General features: G+C 41.1%; 1 protein-coding gene across 1 annotated transcript in view; it reads left to right on the top strand.

Moving 5' to 3' along the window:
* Window positions 1–19,342, top strand: part of msraa (methionine sulfoxide reductase Aa) — a 59,379-nt gene extending 40,037 nt beyond the window's left edge. The window contains exons 4-6 of the mRNA XM_030047639.1: window positions 2,553–2,657; window positions 3,513–3,619; window positions 18,570–19,342. Of these exons, the coding sequence (XP_029903499.1) occupies window positions 2,553–2,657; window positions 3,513–3,619; window positions 18,570–18,734 (377 nt within the window). The 3' untranslated portion in view covers window positions 18,735–19,342. The remainder of the gene's footprint in view (window positions 1–2,552; window positions 2,658–3,512; window positions 3,620–18,569) is intronic.
* Window positions 19,343–21,292: the final 1,950 nt, after the last annotated feature.

Here is a 21,292-nt window from a genome sequence, read left to right as displayed (position 1 = left end):
TGAATAATGGTTAAAATCAATCGATCAGTGGGAATTGATCCGACTGGAAGGACCTTGTTGTGACCAATGAGATACATCCTGTGAAATGTGAAAGACATACCAAGATATTAATTAACATGGTACCAAACAGATAATGTGTTCCTAAGAATTTTTCCATCTTTACATAATCTGATATTTTTAAAGAGACAGGAATGTCTTGAATTCTGGTGGGTGATATTACGTCATAGGAGGCTGGATTGTGTTGGAGTTTGGCCAGATTATGATAATATTATCTGAAATGCCTGGTTATAACTTTTCATGTTCTTAAAGAATCTGGGTGAAGGAGTTTTTTTAAATCTTAATTTTTGTTTCATAACAGCACAGATTTTGATAGAGATGTATTTATTGCATGTATTAAAGTTATCTTTGACAATGGAAGAAACTAACGGTTTGACAAGTATGCATAGGTATGTTAAATGATTAGGGTCTGTGGTAGTGTGTAATGATGGTAGTTGCATGGTGTCAGATGCAACAAGGTGGATTTTAGTTCATTTGAAGTTCATTAAGATTTTGGGCTCTAGTTTCGCAGACCAGGCGAGGCGGGGGCGTAGCGCAGATGCGCTTCGCTGACTGGGTGTGGCCAGGCGGATTTTCCAAGTTTGGCACGCCGTTCTCGGTGGCGCAAGTACTCCGCCGTCCCTCCTACCGGCGGAGGGGAGGAGAGAAGGCGTGGAGTGGGTTTGACACAGCCGATTCACATTTAACCAATCAAATGAGCCCCTGTCCTTGCCTTTAAAATGCGCTGCGCGAAGGCGTAATGAAAGTTTACACAACTGACATGGAGGTCTACTGCTGCAGGCGGAGCGGAGCTCAGGAGACAGGCGCGGAGCGTAGACCGGCGAGCAGTGCGGACACGTCACCAAAACCTCACAGGCAGGCTTCCGGAATGTCAGACACATGAACAATGCAATAAATACCGAAAAAAACACTATTCAATGCTATGATCACAATCAGCACATACATATATCTCCATATCAACTGTCCCGTCACAGCTGATGTCAGATCAAAGGAGATTGGCACCGTTTGTGCTGATTGTGAGGTTTTGGTAATGTGCGCCAGGCAGCCAAACTTCCACTGCGCCAGCTCCGCTCCGCCTTGCGCTGAAAGTAGACGTGGTTTCAGATGGCGAGCTTTTGGCGCACCTCGGCGAAGCCTTTTGGCACGAAACTGTCACTGCGCCAAGCCGAATCTGTCGGCACCTCCCCCCGCTGCGCCGCCACTCCCATCTCGGCGAACCTCCGCCTGCGAAACTTGGACACTGTCCGCCTCTGCCGTTTCGCCGGTCGAAACTAGCTCTGCGCGGGGTTCGCCTCACTGCGCCACCCCGCGCTGCGCCGGGAAACTAGAGCCCTTTAAGTTCATTTACTAGCCAGAAAATGACCCAAAATCACCGAACAGGTGAAGAATGTAAGGTAGCGAGATAAAAATGTATGAAATGCACAGCAAAATGTCATCTGCATAAGTGACGTTTGTTGTTTCTGTAATTGATATGGATGATATGTGTCCCTGTTGCCTTATAGCCTGTGGCTCTGGAAGTAGTGGGAACAGATCAGGTGACAGTGGACAGCCCTGTCTAATAGATCCTTATGAACTGGTGCTCCTGAGTGGCCAGTCTGAACACATTTAGTGGGTGCAAGAAATAAGGTGCGAACCATTTTAATGAGGCGTGGGCCAAAGCCAGAATGTTTCAGCACTGCCTAGAGGTAATCCCACTCAACACAATCAAAATCTTTCCCTGAGTCCAGGAAGATGATAGCACAAGGTTTTTGACACATTACTGCTCATGTGTAAAAGTTGTATAATGTTATCATCAGCAAGCCATCCCTTTACAAATCCTGTCAAGCCATCTGGACAAAACTTTGCACAGCATTTGTAATTTAACTTTAGAATTAAAAGTGGTTTGTAGTTGGAACATTTTATAGGATTTTTATCTTTTTAAAAAACAAAGTTACCAGTCCTCCTTTTTGATCTGCAGGGACAGAACAGGTAATGGACTATAGCAAAACAGAGCCCACTAAGACTGATAATAGTTCTGGTGTGGCCTTATCCAGCCTTGTAGGTTTTGACTTTGGCACTTACTTCAGTGCCTCCTTTAGCTAGTTCAGTGGGAAAGAAATATCAAGGTCTTTTTCCTGCTCAAATGTAAGATTAGGATGTTTCCAACCCGCAATAACATGGCTTTCAAGATGTCAGTTTGGGATAAACAAATGTTAATGAGGAATTTTCTCCGATATGAATAATCTAAGAAAAGCGCATCCATTTTCCTGAGTTGACACCATGAATGCCATGTTGCCGAAATTTACACAACAGAAATTCTGAGGTCCAGCTTCCCATGAACAAAATCAGGCAAAGTGGACACAAGTGTTTTGTCTGCTCCCTGTTAAGCCTGACTAGAAACAGGCATCTAGTTTTTTCCATTCTGTCAACACTCCCCACAACTATTGTGGCTGCGCTTCCAGATATGGATCCTATATTAACTATGATGCCATACTCACACATCTCCTTTTCTGCAGGTAGGACAGGCCATGCTGAGGTGGTGAGAGTTGTCTACCATCCAGACAAGATCAGCTTTGCTAAGCTGCTCAAAGTCTTCTGGGAAAGCCACAACCCTACTCAAGGTACAGTCTGTCTTTACATCATAAAGGTACAGTCTGTCTTTACATCATAAAGGTACAGTCTGTCTTTACACCATAAGATTATACAGGTGTTATACCTTATTCCTCAACCCTTATACTAAGCTAAATCTTAACCTAATTTCTAGGAGAAACCTTGCACAGTGTATGAAATAGAAATGGATATGGGCAAACCACAAAACAGAAGTTAGCTGTGAACTTTGGTAAAGTGTTGGGTTGTATAGGTAGCCGGCATTATCCACATGGTGGTGAAATTTCCTAATTCATTGCTCTGGGCTCCCCTGGACTGCTTATTCACAATACTGTGTTTGTGCCTTTCCAGTCATGTTCATTACACAGCAAAACAGCTCCAAAAAGAAGACTTTTAACACATTAAAGCATTAAAAAATGTTAATAGAAAAAGCCCCAGTACCCATTTTTTGAGGAAATAAACATCTCTGTTCTTATTACTATTTGAATTTCAACATAAATATGGCAGGTAGCGTTTGCTGGAAACATCAGCTTAGTAGTTGTACATGAGGAAGAAACAACTTAATAGTACAAATAATTGTAATCACAGGGGAAAAATAGCATACCCCACTTGTTCACCTTTATGCACTGAAGGTGTTATGTTGGGACCTGTTTTGCCACCCTGTGGAAGTGAAGCGAGAGACGCAAGTTTTGGATTAGCGGGTCAGGGGAGCACAGAGCAATGAGGACACTCACGGAACCATACAGCCCAACACTTGAAAGTTCAGTTTTGCTTTTAAAGGGCACCTAATGTCACCTGAAAGCCCTCTATTGAATCCTCACCAGCTACTCAATCTATATATTATTGTTTCCATCACTGTGTGTATTCAGGGATGCGTCAAGGGAATGATGTTGGGACGACTTACCGCTCAGCCATCTATACCTTTACCCAGCAGCAGCTTGAGGAGGCACTGGCCTCCAGACAGGAGTACCAGAAGGTACACACCTCCATCCACACCATTTCCTTCAGTCTGTATTAGAGATACTGTGAAGAGTTTCTGGCCATAACAGATGAACACTGAAAGACATGGATCTGTGTGTCTGTTGAATTTAGAGGCAGGCAGACATATATGGCAAATGTTTGTCGCACACGCACAGACACACATACGCACACACACAGCATCACACAAACTAAACATTTACGCACTCCCTGTGCTCGCTTCTCTCTCTCTCCCTCTCTCTCACTCTTGCTGAGACGTCTGTACTGCCATCTCAGCAACAGGGCTTGTTGCCATGGAAACAGAAGAGGAGGTGGTTCTGTTCTATTCTCTTCCATTCTTTTTTGGTCTTTGTTAGAGTTCAGTATTTCTCCTCCTCCCCTTGTTCATCCCCTCTTCTCTCTCTCTTTCCTTGGTTCCTCTCATAATACCGGTCTATCACAACTCTCTCTCCCTGCTCTTTGCCTTCCTTTCTCTACCTCCCTGTCTGTCCGTCATTCCTGTCATCCAGCCCCTGAAGAAATCTGAAGTTGCATTCATCCACCACTAAAAACCAGAGACAAGGAGGTGTTCAAGTTTTCCATGAACCTTGGTGTTTCCATCCTGATTAGCTTTTTCACATTTGAGACACATGGACTTAGTAATGAAACCTCTCAGTTTGTGTTGTACAACCATCCAAATATTTGCAATAATAACCATACACCAAAAACCCTGAATAGTTGTGTCACAATAGTTGTGATTATAAATAGTTGTGATCACAAAATGGTGAAAATTAATTACCGTATTTCACCAATTAATCGCCCGGCCGCAAATAGCCGCCGGGTTCTTATAAACGCCTGGGGTCTGCACGCATTTTGCGTATTAAACGCCCACCCGAATAACCGCCGGGGCGATTATTTGCATTATATTGAGGTAACCTAAAATAAGGCTACTCACCTTATTTTTGCAGAAGTAAACAGTTAGCCGCACAATAACTGTGCGGCGCTTCCGTTTTCTGTCAAAATAAGAGCGCTAGCTAACGTTAGAACAAAAGGGTGTACCGTAATATTAAATCGACAGACTGAAAATATGTTGGACAGTAGCTGTCATCACGATAATGACCTGGTGCAAAAATAAATAAAGGCCTGCAGCGAATAGCCGCCTGGTTCTTTTAAACGCCCGGGGTCCAAGTCGATTTTGCATATTACACGCCCGGGTGATTAATTGGTGAAATACGGTATTTCTTAAATTAGATGTATTTTTTTTTTTTTTTTATGGATGCATTGATCTTTCCCAATGCTTGACTACAGATATTTCCTTGTTGCTGAGCTCACAATTCAAGTGCCTGAGCAATCAGTGTCTATCAACAAACATCACGTTCAGTATTTATCATGTGAAAGCTGAGGTGAACAGTATTTTCTACTTGCTCATATGTACTGTCTTTCTCATGTGATTTGAATGCAATATAAATGACAGAGTGACCGCTTTAAAGACAATTGGTTTGGAGGTTGTATATTCAGTGCTTTACTTGAAGTGAGCGCGCACACACACAGACACAGACACACACACACACACACACGCACACACACACACACACACACACACACACACACACACACACACACACACACACACAGTGATCTCCCCTGAGGGATGCCCGCTCAGCTGTTCATCTCTCAGCCAGTGGTAATAAAATTAACATCACATACACACACACACACACACACACACACACACACACATACACACATACACTCAAAATCAGCTGTGGACCTCAGAAAGGGATGCCAGAGGGCAAAGGGTTAATAAACCCAGTGAGTGACAGCTGGGGCTGGGAGGAAGAAGGGAGGAGGTATAATGGGAGGACTGGAAACATTCATTAACAGGAATGGAGAGACAAGTGTAAGGATGGAAAGAATATAAAGAAAGTTGGTGGGGTGGTGAAAAAAGGTTCGGAAAGGGTTAGCTAGCAGCTGCGTAAATATAATATACACACACACACGCACACATATATATATGCATATATATATATATATATATATATATATATATATTTAAAAAATGTAGTCAAGCATAAGTATTGTTACGCTGATGAAAGGGAGCAGAGCTTAGTACAGACAGGACCAAAGATTCTCAACTCATCACAAAACTTGGTTGCAAGGTTGGTCATGGGCCAACGAAGACACGATCACCTTTTTGGGCTAGTCAGCTTAAAGGGGGCATGACAGTGCTTAGCACAAACAGGGCTGTACTTTCCAAATGCATCCACATAGCAGCTTTATGCCAATGCCCACACTTGCAGTCTTGCATTTACATGCTACCAAGTAACAGTGGAAGACTCTGTATGCCCAAGGAAGAAAAGAAAATTATGGTGACATGCAAGATCTATAATAAAAGTTATATTAGGTTAGTCAGTATTACATTAGTCAGGTGTGATGTAATTATTCTCTTTTTTTGTTTCACAGATGACGCAGGTTTAAGTGGTAGGTGTCGTTGGGCTCCCCCTGCTACTTAAATCGGCGAGAGACTGTTTAAATATGTCCATATATAACATAGTGTCAGAGCAATGTACAGTCGCCTGTACACATATTCCCGTGAAAGGCATGTTAGTTGCGCTCAAGGAGCACTCGACAATAAATAAATAATCAAACAACACCTACCGTCAAAATGTTTGTTGAAAATGTACATCTGTTAATTCCATACAGGTTTCTGTTCGGATGGGATTAAATTTCGCGTAGGACCTCTGAGATTGATGAAAAACAGTACTGTGGGTCATTTGCTCTGCAATAATCACAGACATGGTTCATTTGGATGGACTAAAATCACTGAGGACGTCTGATAAAAGAAATTACCCGACGTCCCACTGTACAACTAATCCTGTCCAAACAGGGCTTTCCTCTCACCAAGTGTGCCCCATTGTGTGTTGACACAACCTCTGAACACTTGCAGTCTTCACACCTACTTACACACTTGCCCAGCTCCCAGAAATAAGTCACTCAAGTGGCCACTTGATGAAGTACAAAGACCACAAGTGTAGCTGCTGCAACAAAGCCAACATCACAAAACCTGGTGGGATGTTTGGTCATTGGTCAAAGAGGCGCTGACCACCTTTCCATGCTGATTGGCCCAAAGGGATATGTCCTATGACAGTAACATTGCCTAAAGAGGACGGGGCTTTCCACAAAGAGAGCTGTAGTTTCCAATTCTATCCACGTGACAACATAGTGTCCATAGTACCCATAATAACATGGTTATTTTCCCATAGTGCAAATGGTGCAATAAACAGATGAGGAATAAATTGAAAAGTTCCAAGTCTAGGTTATGCCCTCAGTGCAGGATTTAACACACACAACTATTCTGCGGCTCAAAGTTACTCATAGCAACTGAGCTTCAGCACTGACGTAGCCACATTCCCCCACCTACACACTGTTCATGACGCTAAGCTAGGGGACATGACCATAACAGACTTTGTACACATGTATTTAATACCATTTTATATTGTTGACATTTTTGAACAAAACCCCAGTTGAGATATGAATTTAAGCATTCAGACATGTACATTCTAATTAATTCAGAGAGTGCCATCCTCTCACTCATTTTAATGTATTTGAGGCTTATTCCTCTTTGATTTTAACGAGACTTGGTTTAACTACTGCTCTTTGTCAGAACGCAGTCCAGTTTGAGGGTGCACCATTACACACTCTCAAAGGTTGAGTAGCAGGACACATTAATGACAGGCAGGTCTAACCACAACAAAATGCTTTGGAGTCTCAATAGTATTGTACTTTGTTATAATCCCTTCCCCATCTCCCTCCTGTGGAATCTCAGGCAGATGAGGCGGGTAGTCAGCAAATACCACAGGTCCCTCTCGCCCATTCTGCACCTCACATTACAACTGTAGGGTTGCAGAGACAAGTAACATCTTGCAACCCTCGAGTTTTTGTCTCTAATAGAGTTAACCCAGGTAAATGTTCTGTGATCCAACTCCAGGCTGAGTGTTCATCCCAGTAGATTGTATTAGAGGATCTCCAGGGCCCGCTTAATCACCAAACACTCATTTTCTATTGCCAAGTACCTGGTTTCTCCTGGAGAGTCCAACACTTGAGAGCATATTGTCTTACCTGAAAGTCAGGCGTCCACGGTGTGTGACAGAAAAAGCACGTCCACTCAAAAGCACACTGAAAAATCAAATCAAGACTTTATAACTCCGTAAAGCACTCTGCATTTCCATTTTTACAACAAAACAAAACAAAACATTTAATCCTCCAAAAAGTGTTCCTTCATATCACGTGTTGATATGCAACAGATTTTATTACATCATAAATGTGCATAAAAGTATTTTGCAACTTGCAGTGACTCTTTTAGCATGTGTTAGCTACTCTCCATTGAAAAAATAACTAAAAGTAATTCAGATAACCAAAAGATCAAAATTCAAAATGCTGGTGCCAAGGTGAATGGATGTAGCCTAATATAAGCCATGGAACTATATATATAGTGTGTCTCATGATATCCATTTATCACAGCCCTTATTTTTGGATTGAAGATTCATTCCATTGCATTTACCCAATTTCCCCTCGTAGATCAATAAAGTATTTCTGATTCTGATTTCAAACGTAAAACAAAGTATGAGAATAGATGATAGGACACTAAAATGTACTGAAACCCAGGTTAATGATAAAAAAAAATATTGATGTGTGGAATCTGATCAAAATGTAATGGACATTAAGTGTAATGTATTGATTAATTCTACATAATAAATTATTAGATAAATAAAAAGTACATCGTATGGGCCATATTAGAGGTCGACAACACTGACAGATTTTTGATAAAAGGATCCTTCCCCGTCTCACTTTAACTGAAGGCGTTCTCTTCGTAAAGTGCAGACAGAGCAGTGTGTGTGTGAGAGAGTGTGTGTATGTCTTAGCCTGGAGGTCCCTGCAGTCATGGCTGGAAGCTGGCATCTGGACTGGTCATAGGAAGAGATGGAGCTTGTGAATGTATGACACACACATTCTCTCTCTTTCTCCCTAGATTGATCGACAGATGGATAGATGGACTGACAGACAGACAGATGCTGTGTCCCTCCATCACTCTGTCTCTATCAGTATCTCTTGATTATGTCTCTTCTCTTGTTTTTTTCTCTCACCAGAGTACTTCTCCCACCCTCATCTGCGTGTATGTGTGTGTGTGTGTGTGTGTGTGTGTGTGTGTGTGTGTGTGTGTGTGTGAGCATTTGGCCAAGCAAACACATGCCTTGCCAAACCATCTGGGCCTCAAATCTGTCCTCACCAAAGATTGCTTTAGTCGCTTTTGCCCCCCCTGTAGATAGTCCATGGTAGATAGTTCTGCTCTTCATACACACACATGCATTCATAAACTGTGAAGGCGTGGACACATTTGGGTTTGACCAAAGTGGATCTCTGAAAGGTGATGCTAATATTTTTGAGCTGAAGCTACTGCTGGATGATGTTTTCCAATGCCTTAAAATTTGAAAATTTAATTCCAGAAAATATCCAAAATAATACATGCATTCAGTGTTTCTTTACTTAATCACCAAGAGTGAAGCATAAATCTTATCCAACTTTTTTCCCCTCCCTCCACTTTGCATGGATTTGTGATCTTAAAGGGATAGTTCACCCATTTAAAAAATATACGTATATATTATTTCATTAACACCCCCCCACCCCCCCACCCCCCAACCCCCCAGCTGTTGTGTAGGACAGCAGTGGTTCTATCTTCCTCTCATTGTTACTGAGTGCTGGATGCTCCAAATGCTAACTGTTAGCCTCCTGCCATTGAGGTGGACTTCCCCCCAGCTAACATTCTGAAAAATAATGAATTCATTCAAAGAAGGCAAACATCACTTTCTGAAATTAACAAAGTTTGAGTTTGATGATATATAGCATGATATATACTGTTTTAAACACAAAATAATTATTAATGGTAGAACTATCTTCTTGTATGATCTAAGCTCACTGTGCTGGTGTCTGAGAGGCATGAGAAATGTGTGTAATAGAGGGAAGCATAGGAAAAGAAGAAGGCAGCTTACATTACATGCCAGCTATCTCTGAGTACTCCAGTAGCAAATGCAAGCAGTCAATCTGTGTCTTGTTGGTGGCTGCTGCTGCTCTGGTGTGGTGCTGTGATACAGGAAGAGCAGACGTTACCAGATCTTTCTGGATGTAGTAATTTGAGGAAAACTATTGTTCGTGTAAGCTTGTAATCGTATGTGAATTTTAGTTTTGGAAAGTGACACTTTCTGATGATGCTAAACCTTCTTTGAGTAGATAAAGGTGATAATTTTTCAGAATGTTAGCTGGGGGGAAGTCCATTCAATTGCTAGCTAACAGGCTAACAGTTTGCATTTGAATTATCCAGCCAGTATCCAGCCCTCAGTAATGATCCAGCAGATCCAACAAAACCAGCAACAGCGATGGGATCAACAGCTATTAAACTAACCAATCACCTCTCAATTGCAACATACACAAAACAAACACAAAATGAACAGCAAATGAACTAGAATGAACTAAATAACCACTGTGACAGCCAGCACAAAACTGTAAAACCAAGTAATCAGAAACACACAAGGTGGATTCATCACGGCTGAAATTTTCCTCTCAACTTTCCTCAAAACTTCCTCATTCTTCATTTTGTCTTTAAAATCCCAACTTTAACAGTTGTCTTTCCACAAACTCGGAGCAAAAAATAGAACAGGTGCATCTGTCAACGTGGTGGATGTGAGTTGTGTGAATGGCACTGTTTAATATGGAAAAGATAGAATTTACTGCTCGATGCCCTGAGGTGACGCATGCTGTTTGAACTGGGTTGGGAATCACTGGGCAACTGGCAAAACGATATGATCACGATATTTTACCCATGATAACGATGGTATTGCGGTACTGGTGATTCTGTGATATGCGATAATTTGTTATATAATCAGCTATGATACATCACCACATCTGTTACTTAAGAAAAAAAAACACCCTGGAAAAGGCAAGGTAATTTTCCAATAAGCAGGGATCAGTCATGTTTTTCACTGTTTTAAACTGCACAGCGACTTCAACATGAACATGACAGTACAGTTCCAGTTAAAATGCCTCCAAACTCCAATGTGCATCTGTGTAAATTAAGCTGAAAATTCAAAAATCAAGACTTGGCACAAATGTATCGATAATGTATCGCAAGAGGAAGTAATGCAATATATACAGTGGTGAAAAAAAGTTTTCGGACACCCCATTCATTGTGAAATATTGCATTAAGAATCACTCTTAGGTCTTCAAGTGCAATTTCTTCTAGTACAGTCACAGCCAAAATACTAAACAAATCCTAAAAAAAATCCTAAAAAAGCCATTAAAAACTTAAAATCGATTGGTTCCATAAAAATACATAAGAAATTTTGAGTATTGGGTCATTTTGGTACCAGTGATGAAGGTCATTCTTTTTATTAAAAGACACAATTTTTGTTGCCAAGCTTCGTGTCTATATAAAGCCAGCACATTTGAAAGTTCTTCAGACACAAAAATGGCTAAAACAAGGAACCTAATGCAGGAAACACGCCTGAAGATAAAGATTAAACTGTCAAGAATTTAGTTTTGTTAGTTTTTCTTGTAAACAATAAACAAAAAAATATAATTTGTATTTGTTTGTATCTGCCCCTCCTTGAACAAAAAAGATTTTTCCACAAATATTTCATGATAATATTTGAGATTGTGAGATTGTGTAAAATTTTAAGGGTGTCCGAAAACTTTTTTCCATCACTGTATATTATGCATTAATTGTCCCACCCCTCATATGAACACAGTGTGAGAGGAAGACAGCAGCACTACTGTCCCACACAGCAGTTAGGCAGGGGAGTGAAACATTGTCACATTTTAACGGGCGAATTATGCCTTTAAGTGTTTGTGAATTTGGGTGCATTCATTTTTGTAGATGAAGGTTGAGCTTCTGTTGGTGGCTGTCTTTTCTTTGTCTGTTGAGGCTGTCACTGCTCACGATAACCGCCCAGCTCTTCCTCTGCTGGTTCCCAAACTAATCAAACAAAACAAAACGCATCACTTCCTGTGTACCAGTTTTTTTCCCCAGGCATTGTTTAGAAAGCCAATGGAGAAGCATTCATGGACTGGATTTAGGTCGGGTCACTTTTCCTTTTTATCAATCAATGATAGGTAGTGGCAGAACACGTATTTCTATGAAAACTTTCACAGCTTATTGCTTGAAAATTTGATCTTTAAATGTATGCATGTATAATCTTGCCTTTAGTTCTGCATTTTATATGAATTCTCATTAGTATTCATGAGTGGCACTCCTATCCTGAGAGAGAAAGATACCACCTTCTTCCCTCACACAGTGATGCTTCGTACATGCACACATAAGCACAGTTGGCAGAACAAGAAAGTGAAATACAGATGGAGGAAGATAGAGAGTGTGTTTAGGAGAGAGAGAGAGAGAGAGGGAGAGAGAGAGAGAGAGAGAGAGAGAGAGAGAGAGAGAGAGAGAGAGAGGGAATAGTCTGGTTAATTTGGTGTCAGGGTATTGACCGTGTTCGCTTCACTGCCTGGCTTGATTGTGTTGTTCATGCAGAGAGCGATTGGGGAATTTGGTGGGCTGTGTGTGAGAGTGTGTGTGTGTGTGTGTGTGTGTGTGTCTGTGGTTCATGTGTGTAAGGTACAACAGCACTGCAGAAAATTACCTTGCAGGCGGCTGGTGGTTGTCTGCAGAATGAAAAGACCCTCCCTTTTCTTCTCTTGCCTCCTTCCCATCATTAGGGTGTGCATTGCGTATAAAATGGCAGGTGGAAGTGGTAATAGCGTGTGTGTGTGTGTGTGTGTGAGAGAGAGAGTGTGTGTACACAGTACTCCTCACTACATTGTTTATGTCCTGATCACGCCTTTTCTTAGGCTTACTTATTATTAAATACATCTCTGTAGCCTGCTGTTATTGTGTGTGTGTGTGTGTGTGTGTGTTTACTTGCATGCTTGCTTTGTGTAATAATGTGTGCTCGCTCAGTGGGTGAAGGCATGGGTGCTAAAGCAGCACCCTCATTGTTCCAGCAGGAACTGTCCTCAGAAATGAATTTCATCATTCTCTCTCTCTCTCTCTCTCTCTCTCCCTCTCTCTCTCTCCCTCTCTCTCTCTCTCTGACCACATTGTCTCTCTATGAACATCCATACATCTACTTCTATACTCAAAGCAACGGCATCCCCTTCAATCTTTGTCTTTTAAATTCCTCCTTAGTTCTTTTACACGCCTGCTTCACATTTTTAATTTCATTTCATTTCACCCCCCCATTTCCCTCCGTCTGACTCTCTCTCTCTCTCTCTCTCTCTCTCTCTCTCTCTCTCCCCCTCTCTCTCTCTCTCTCTGTCGCTGTCTCTGTCTCTCTCTCTCTCTATCTCTCTCTCATGGGTGCTTATCAGTGTTGCTCACGTTTCCCTGCTTTACCAGAGCAGTGGAGGTATTTGCATTCCAAATGAGCAATCTGCTTCTCTGACATGCAAATTAATGGATGTGAATTATGCATTTATAGCAGTCTGCTAACACAGCAGTAGGACCAACCCAAACAAATGTACTGAAACACTGGGAAGCTGAGGAGGACAGTTGGGGATGCCACCACAGGGGTATAATTCAGAATACAGGCATTTTGGCCATCACAAGTTGTTGGACCGGTATGGGTCTTTTAAAGCCAGTGCCCCTGTATTTGGGTTAAAGCTGCCAATGGCCAATATTTTGTGCTCATTTTAATAATCTTTACAACAGTGCCGGGCAAAATTGCAAAAATTCAGCCTGTCATGTGATCTGAGAATCTGCTGTATGGCTGCTCTATGACCCAGCACACCATCCAGGAGCTCTGTTTAAATATTTTACTTTCACTAAAGCAAAAAGGGGTTGGTGTTGCAAATTAGCATCTACCAAGAACATTATGGTACTTGCATCAGATAACTTCTCAGTTTATCTCAGTTTATCTACCAAGTAAACCCTAAAAAATGAATAGATATTATTGCCCCATATTACTGTGGTCTGTGCCATTTTTCGCTATGTTGTTTTTGCAGTCTCTGTGCTCCATTTTTTTAAAACTCGTTGATAACTTGTTGATAACTGGATGATTGATGCGGTCACAATAGGCTTAAAATAGGATTTGGCTGTCCACCTCTGATTTGATTGATGTGATGGAGTTTGATTGATTACTTATTTATTGTGGAATAGATCAATAGACCACTGCTTGTGTATGTGAGGATGTTAATTTGAGCAGATTCAAAGGAGATGGTTTAATCACATTTGACAAAAACATGCATGAATGTTTGTTTATGATGATGTATATAACTATGAATTTATGGATTTCAGAGCTTTAGTGTCCCATAATGGTCTAAATACTGTTTCAGAGGCTTTTACACCCTGACAATGATCTTTTATTGCATGAAAATATTAGTCCTGGCTCTCAGAAGCCCTTGTTGGTACAGCATCATTATCAATAATGAAATGAGCAGTGGAATACGAGATATACAAAAAAAAGTCCCTCCTAACAAGTCATCTAATGTAAAAGAAAGCTTTTAAATGTTTCTTCTCTGATGGGGGGAGAAAATTCCACAGGTTTTAAAAGCATTTTCATTGAAGCATTTTCAGGAGAGAGAAGATATTTTTTTAAATCCAAAGCTCAGTATATCTAAATTCTTATGATCTCACCCAAAACATGTTTCCTTTTCACAAAACAAGTCAACATGATGTCCCCCACAGCTGATGCAGGTTCCCAGTGTTTTGTCTGTGTGTGTGTTTGTGTGTGTGTTTGTTTGTTTTTTAGGTCGTTGGTGACACTGTAGTGGGTCAGTCAGTGATTTTGCATCTTTAGTGTAATATTTACAAAATGCTTAAACTTCAGTTTTCTGCTGATCTTTTCCTAAAGGAAGCAGTCATATTTTAGAGCTCACATATCATTTTTCCTCCCTTTTGTCCAGCCATTGTTCTCCATTCATTTCACTCCAATATGAAAATGAACTTTCAGAGACTTGAAACTTTCTTCAAAAGAGTCCTTAAGAAATGGAGGGATTTTGATGATATTTTCTGAAATCTTTGATTTGCAGAATGGTTTAATGCAACATGATTGTTGCAAAATGGGGATAAAATGTAGTAAATGGGTCAAACATTCAAAATCGTTGGTATGGTCCTTTAACCCATTCGTTTCTCAATACTGAAATCCATTATTAGCTATATTTTAAAGCTGGAATGTTTGAGGAATGATAATAGTGTCTGTGTTGGCTGGCCAAGACAGAAAGCCAGTGGAGAAGCATTCATGTTCTTGATCAAGATCAAGGACAGTCTACAACAGGACAGTACAGGACAGGACAGGACAGGGCTGGGCCGGGACGGCCCGGGAGAGTTTACAAGAAAACTCGACAAGACATGGACGTGTCAGGTCACATTTACCTCTTTTACTATGTGTGATATGATATAATAAGAAGCTTAGCTGAAAACATCCATGAACACACACACACACACACACACACACACACACACACACACACACACAGTGAAACTCCATCATGATCAGCCCAGACAGAGATCATCAATTAGAGATAAGAAACTAAAGTTTAGTGGGCACCAGACTCTCTCTCTCTCTCTGTGTGTGTGTGTGTGTGTGTGTTTGTCGTTGTTCTTGGTGTTCTTGCAGTGTGTGTTATGCAGAGATACAGAGATACAGAGATAGTGGTTGAGAGATGAAATTAGAGATTAAAAATTCAATCTTTCCTGCCTGCTGTCTTTTTTGTCTTTTAAATTACCCACAAGCCATCTGGCTGAGTGATTGTTATCACAGGGGGGACAATGTGATCACCAGCAGGTTCTACTGTGACTGTGTGCGTGTGTGTGTGTGTGTGTGTGTGTGTGTGTGTGTGTGTGTGTGTGTGTGTGTGTGTGTGTGAATGTGTGTGAATGTGTGTGTACACCTGCATGTTCATAGGTACCATGCATATTAGCAAACACACATACACACACACACACACACTACACATAAAGTATATAATTTAGTATTATTGACATGGATGGACCATGTCATGTCCAAGTCTTTGCCCAAATTAAATGAACCTTTCTTTATTCCTGGGGGGATGGTGTGTTTTTGCTTGAGGGGGCGGGTGGTGTAGGGGTGGAGCTGGGGGGTCATAAGATCAAACTTGTGACTAGTGATTTTTTTATGTTCAAACTCTATAGGTAGGTAGTGACCTAGGCCCTTTTTAAGCTCATGTATCATCATCTTTAGTTTCATAAAAATAAATGATTTGCTTAAATGTTTTCAAGTATTTTCAAGTATATGTTGAAAATACATTTTAGTTATGTGAATAACCAACAACAAACAGCATAGTCTGCAGGCTGTGGACCTTTTTCACTGCAGCCAGACATGAATTGCAGGGTAAGCACTGGTGTTACTAATGATATTCATTAAGGTTTCATTCCATTTAGGTCTAATGGGGTTTCTATTGACTCTTGGTTGTTCCAACTTTGAGTTGAAACTTCCCACCTCCGTGCTGAATGTGTTACATTGCAGTCAACATGATCACCCACAAGAAGATCATTAGAATGCTAATGGGAGTAAATGACGATGGCTGATGTTAGCCACTAACGTTAGCTATCATCTATGTGTCATCCAAGTTTAAGTTCAAGACGGTCTCTTTGAATCTGAATGTCTAGGGCAGGCCCCCTGGTGCTGGTGTCTTGCTGGGAGAATGGGGTTTGTATGTTTTTAACCTGAGGGTGGTGCTAGAGGAAAGGTCATGAGGTCACCAAAGTTGACAGGGTTCATCCTCTGGGTAGAGTGAAAAGGCTTTGCAGATGTCATGACAAGCCCCCAAAAAAAGAGTTTGAGGTATCAAGTAGGATATATTGTCTTAAGGGTGTTGCTGAAGGAAAGATGAAGAGGAATCTCACCGCTGGGGAAAGTGAATATACTCACCGAATATCATGTTAATCCACTAATAAGATTGTGTGATATCGTGTGTGCAAATTTGACATTTGGCTTCAGAATTGCACCTCTGGAAAAGTCCTGAGGTCACCAAAACCGAGATGGTTCACGCTGAAGGTGTTCCCCAAATATCCCGGTAATCTGACAAATCGATTGTGAGAAATCGGTTTTGGTTTTGATTTTGATTTCTTTTAGTGGAAGACGGACAAAATTGTTATGATTCATTCCCTGGAAAGCATGATTACACTACACAAAGTACTTAGCAGTTTCCCCATTACATTTAAAGATATTTGGGTATAAGCCAAAGGATTGGCTGAGGATGGTCATAGAGGAAAGGTCATAAGGTAACTAAAACTGAGAGCGTTCATCCTATGAGGAGCATGAATGTGTTCATCACATTTTATGGCAAACTGCCTGAAAGATTTTAAAATACTGGGTACCGGCCAAACTTCTGCTTGATTGTGGTGCCAGGGAAATGTCATGAGGTCACCAAAATTCATTTGTACTCTGTGGGGCACAAATGTGCTCGTCAAATTGCATGGCACTTCACTTGATAGATTTAAATATATGTTGCCTTGGAGTAAAGTGGTGGGCGGACAGACTGACATGTCCTATCCCAGGCCCCGCCTGCCTGCGAGGCAAGAAATGCTAATGCCTGCCATATTTGATTTTGTGTGGGTTAATTGTGCTGTAGAAATGATATTTTTTGTGTTGTTGATGTCTTAAAAGGCATTACAAAGCCTTAAATCTTATTTTTGGAAATTGTACATCAACCCTGATTATATTTATCATGTTTATAGTTTTAGGCTGCTATGAATGCATAGAAACAACTGACAGAGGAGCTGGTAGCTGTTTGAGGGTTTCTAGGTGGTGGGACGCGCGCACACACACACACACACACACACACACACACATGCATGCACGCACACACAGCAGTGTTTTTCCCCTGAAGTGGCAATGGTATACATAGCAAATGGCAGAGTAACCCCATAAAGTCAGCCATCATTATTCAGCATGGAAGACCAGCTCCCATCTGGAAGAGATGTGCAGTATGTGTGTGTGTGTGTGTGTGTGTGTGTGTGTGTGTGTGTGTGTGTGTGTGTGTGTGTGTGTGTGTGTGCCACAGGTTGGCTAGGTCTCTGTAAATATTAGAGATGCACAGATCCACAAAATCTGCACACACAAACACACACACTCACCCGTTGACACACATCTGGGGGAATGTGTACTGACATCTGTCATACCCTAGTCCTCAGGGGCAGACTGGGTACTAATGACCTCTGTGTGTGTGTGTGTGTGTGTGTGTGTGTGTGTGTGTGTGTGTGAGCTGTGTGTGAGTTGTGTGTTGATGTGCGTCAGTGCTTCAGTGCTTCAAATGGCTAGAAGTCAGCTGGGTGTGTACCAAACATGCCAGCATGCCAACTAAAGAAACCACAGAAAGACTGCTAAATTCAATCTTATAGTGGTAACAATAAGCTGCATATTTTTTCTGAAGTTTATGATGTTATTTTGATATTTTTTTGAGTTACTGAGATAAAAGTGAATACTCATGTCAAAGACCTAGCAGGGGTCTAGCAATGAAGAAGCAAAACAAGACAGCATACAGAAGACAAGGATAGTGCAGTGTGGGGTGTTTATGTGGGATGCACCTTCAATATCTATGCTGTAATTATTTCTTACTTGCATTCCCACATTTCCACTCAATACGTTATATTTTTGGAATTTGCACAGTTTTCATTTGTATTCTGTTTTAGCTTGTATAATGTTTTCATTTCTTGCTGCAAGCATTAATTTTCACAGGGATAACTAAGATTATTTCAATTATTTTATTGGTATTCTATTCAAAATGTCCACAGTATTTCCAGTACACTCAGTCCTTTCGATCCATAAGAAATGACCATACGACTTTACGTCCGTCCCAGGCCTTTCTCTGCATGATATCACATCTGTGTGCACTGTCTCTTTCTACTGTCACGATAAAATGAAGCAAAAATGCCAACACAAATGTTCTCTTTTTTTCTTTAGGTGTTATCAGAGGAAGGCTTTGGACAGATTACCACAGAGATTGCTGAAGCCAAGCCGTTCTACTATGCTGAGGACTATCACCAACAGTATCTCAGTAAAAACCCTGGTGGATACTGTGGTCTTGGAGGGACCGGAGTCTCCTGTCCAATAGGAATTAAGAATTAAGCCTAGATGGTCAAAGGGAGCTAAAAACCACTCACTCCCTGACCAGTATGGATGCTGTGATAAAACAATTGGATTGCTTCAATACACCGAATGCATACAAGTCATGGATTTATAGTATATTTGCATTTTATTTTTGTGCAACTATTATGATTTATTAAAGATATTACATGTAGCAGCTGAAATAAAGCACTCTCAAAATAACAGTGCCATCTTAGTGCAGTAACCATCAAAAGAGCATGGCGGAGATGATTGGTAGTCTGTCTAGCACTAATGCTATTGCTCGTGTCAGTGTTTCTTTGATTGAAATATTCTCTATAATAGAACATGTAGCACTCAGTAAAAGGTAACACAAAATATCGACCAGAAGGCACACAATGCAATTTCATTGTCTTACATACATGAAAAAAAGAAAATATAACTGATTTCTGCTATTATAATGACTGTAGTGACTCAGGTTTTCAGATGTCAATGAAAATTAATTTTTGTTTTTCAGTTTGCTTCACAATAAAGTTTTTTTTTTTGTTTGTTTTTTTTTTAAATAAGTTGCTTTGATATTGATACAGTGTGAATCTAAATTAAAAACTGACCTCATATCAGGGGTGCACCTACTTATGGGTTCTTACTGGTCAAAGCTTCTTAAATATACACATTGTGGATGATACGAGGGGTGATTGATAAGTTTGTGGCCTAAGTTAGAAAAAGTTTGGATTTGTAAAACGAGTTATGATTTTAAAATCATCAACCATTGTGCAGTCACTCACTACCTTGGTTTCAAGGGCTCAAGGGCTTATTGTCTTATCAAATCTGATGAAATATCTGCCTATCTGCTTATATGTTAAGCACTTTGTGTTCCATTTTATGTAAATAAAGTTTATTATTATTGTTATTATTATTGTTGTTGTTGTTGCTGTTGTTGTTAACCCCAATGAGGCCAAACCAGGGGAGGACATTCCTTCAGGCAGCAGGTAAAGAGGTGGGCTGCAGAGCTCAAATGTGGCAGGGAGAGCCTGGAAGACGACCCCCGTCCTGGAGGGCCACACGCCATCACCACACAAGGAACCATTGATAAGATTCATAACATCTTAATGGCAGTTTGATGAGTAACTGAGTGTGACATTGCCACCGAGCTGGGCGTCTTCCAGAAACCTGTCCAGATGTCCAAGGTGTCAGCTCGTTGGGTCCTGAGGCTCCTTTGGCCTGATCAAAAACAGGCTTGGCACTTCATGTCAATGGATAATGTCCCCAAGAGTTTTCTCTGTGATTCGTGACCATGGATAAGACCTTGGTCCCTCACTTCCAACCAGAAATGAAAGAACAATGGAAGCAGTGAAACACCCAGGTTCTCAGGTTCTTGCCTCCCACCAGCAAAGCAAGACAGTGATGTCTGCAGGCAAGGTGATAGCCACCATTTTCTTGGATGCTGAAGGAACTCTGCCTGTGGATGACCTGGGAAAGAGCCACATTATCACCAGGGCTGACTACGCTGTTCTCCTGAGACAGCAAAGGAGGAAAATGAAGAAGATTCTACGTGGAAAGTTGACAGGAGGAGTGCTTTTCCACCAGGACAACGCTCCGGACCACATTTCCACAGTGGTTGTGGCTGTGATCCAGAAATGTGGATTTGCACACTAACCCTGTGCTCCTGATTTAGCACCTTCTGACTACTACCTCTTCCTGAAGATGAAAAAGGTGCTCAGTGGTCACTTTTTACCTCAGATGATGACGTCGTCGTTGCTGTGGACTGCTACCTGGGGGCCCAAGATAGTGGCTTCTTTACAGAGGGGATTTGTATGCCCCATGACCATGGGACCAAGTGTGTTCATATTTGATTTTCTAAAAACGTGACTCCGTCTACCTGAGTTCACAAACTTTTCAGTCACCCCTCATACATATGCTGTACACAGAGTTTCTTTCTAAAAAAAAAAAAAAAAAAATCTGGAGAGATTAAGATGAATATATGGAGAAATTAGGAAAAAAATGACTTTGATCCAGTCACTCAGTATGCCAGTATGAATGTAAAACTCAAGTAATTGGCTACAAAAATATCAAAGAGCAAAATGGGTTTAATCATATCTGTGTTAGATATTGAATGTTGAATTTCAGGTCAAATCATTTAGAAACTCTTTGTGTGGACGGGTGTGTTTTAGATGACCTCCTTCCTATGATCTTTGTCTAAAGCCTTGCCGTTGTCCGTGACTCACCTGATAGTGCAGTTTATCTGCACTTACATGCATGTTTTGATTGTGTAGCACACACATACACACACACATACATACACACACACACACCAGTGGGAGAGAGTTTGGGTGCCAGGTCCTCTGTAGCTTGGCTTCACCATTTCAGAGCTGAGGAGAAGGGAGAGATGAAGGGAACAGAGAAGAAAGATGAATGTCTTGCAGAATGGCCGACTGCCACCATGGATCTCTGCTGTATCGGATCACTTTCTGGATTCAGACCACAGGACCAGTGTTCCACCCATATGGGTTTCTGAAAGCCAATAATCACACTGATATTTTTGGATTGAAGCTGACAATAGCTGATACTTCGTGCCAATATTC

Source organism: Myripristis murdjan, chromosome 24 (assembly GCF_902150065.1).
Source record: "Myripristis murdjan chromosome 24, fMyrMur1.1, whole genome shotgun sequence".
NCBI classification, from domain to species: domain Eukaryota; kingdom Metazoa; phylum Chordata; class Actinopteri; order Holocentriformes; family Holocentridae; genus Myripristis; species Myripristis murdjan.
Note: the sequence above shows the minus strand (reverse complement) of the source record. Positions and strands in the feature narration are given on the sequence as shown.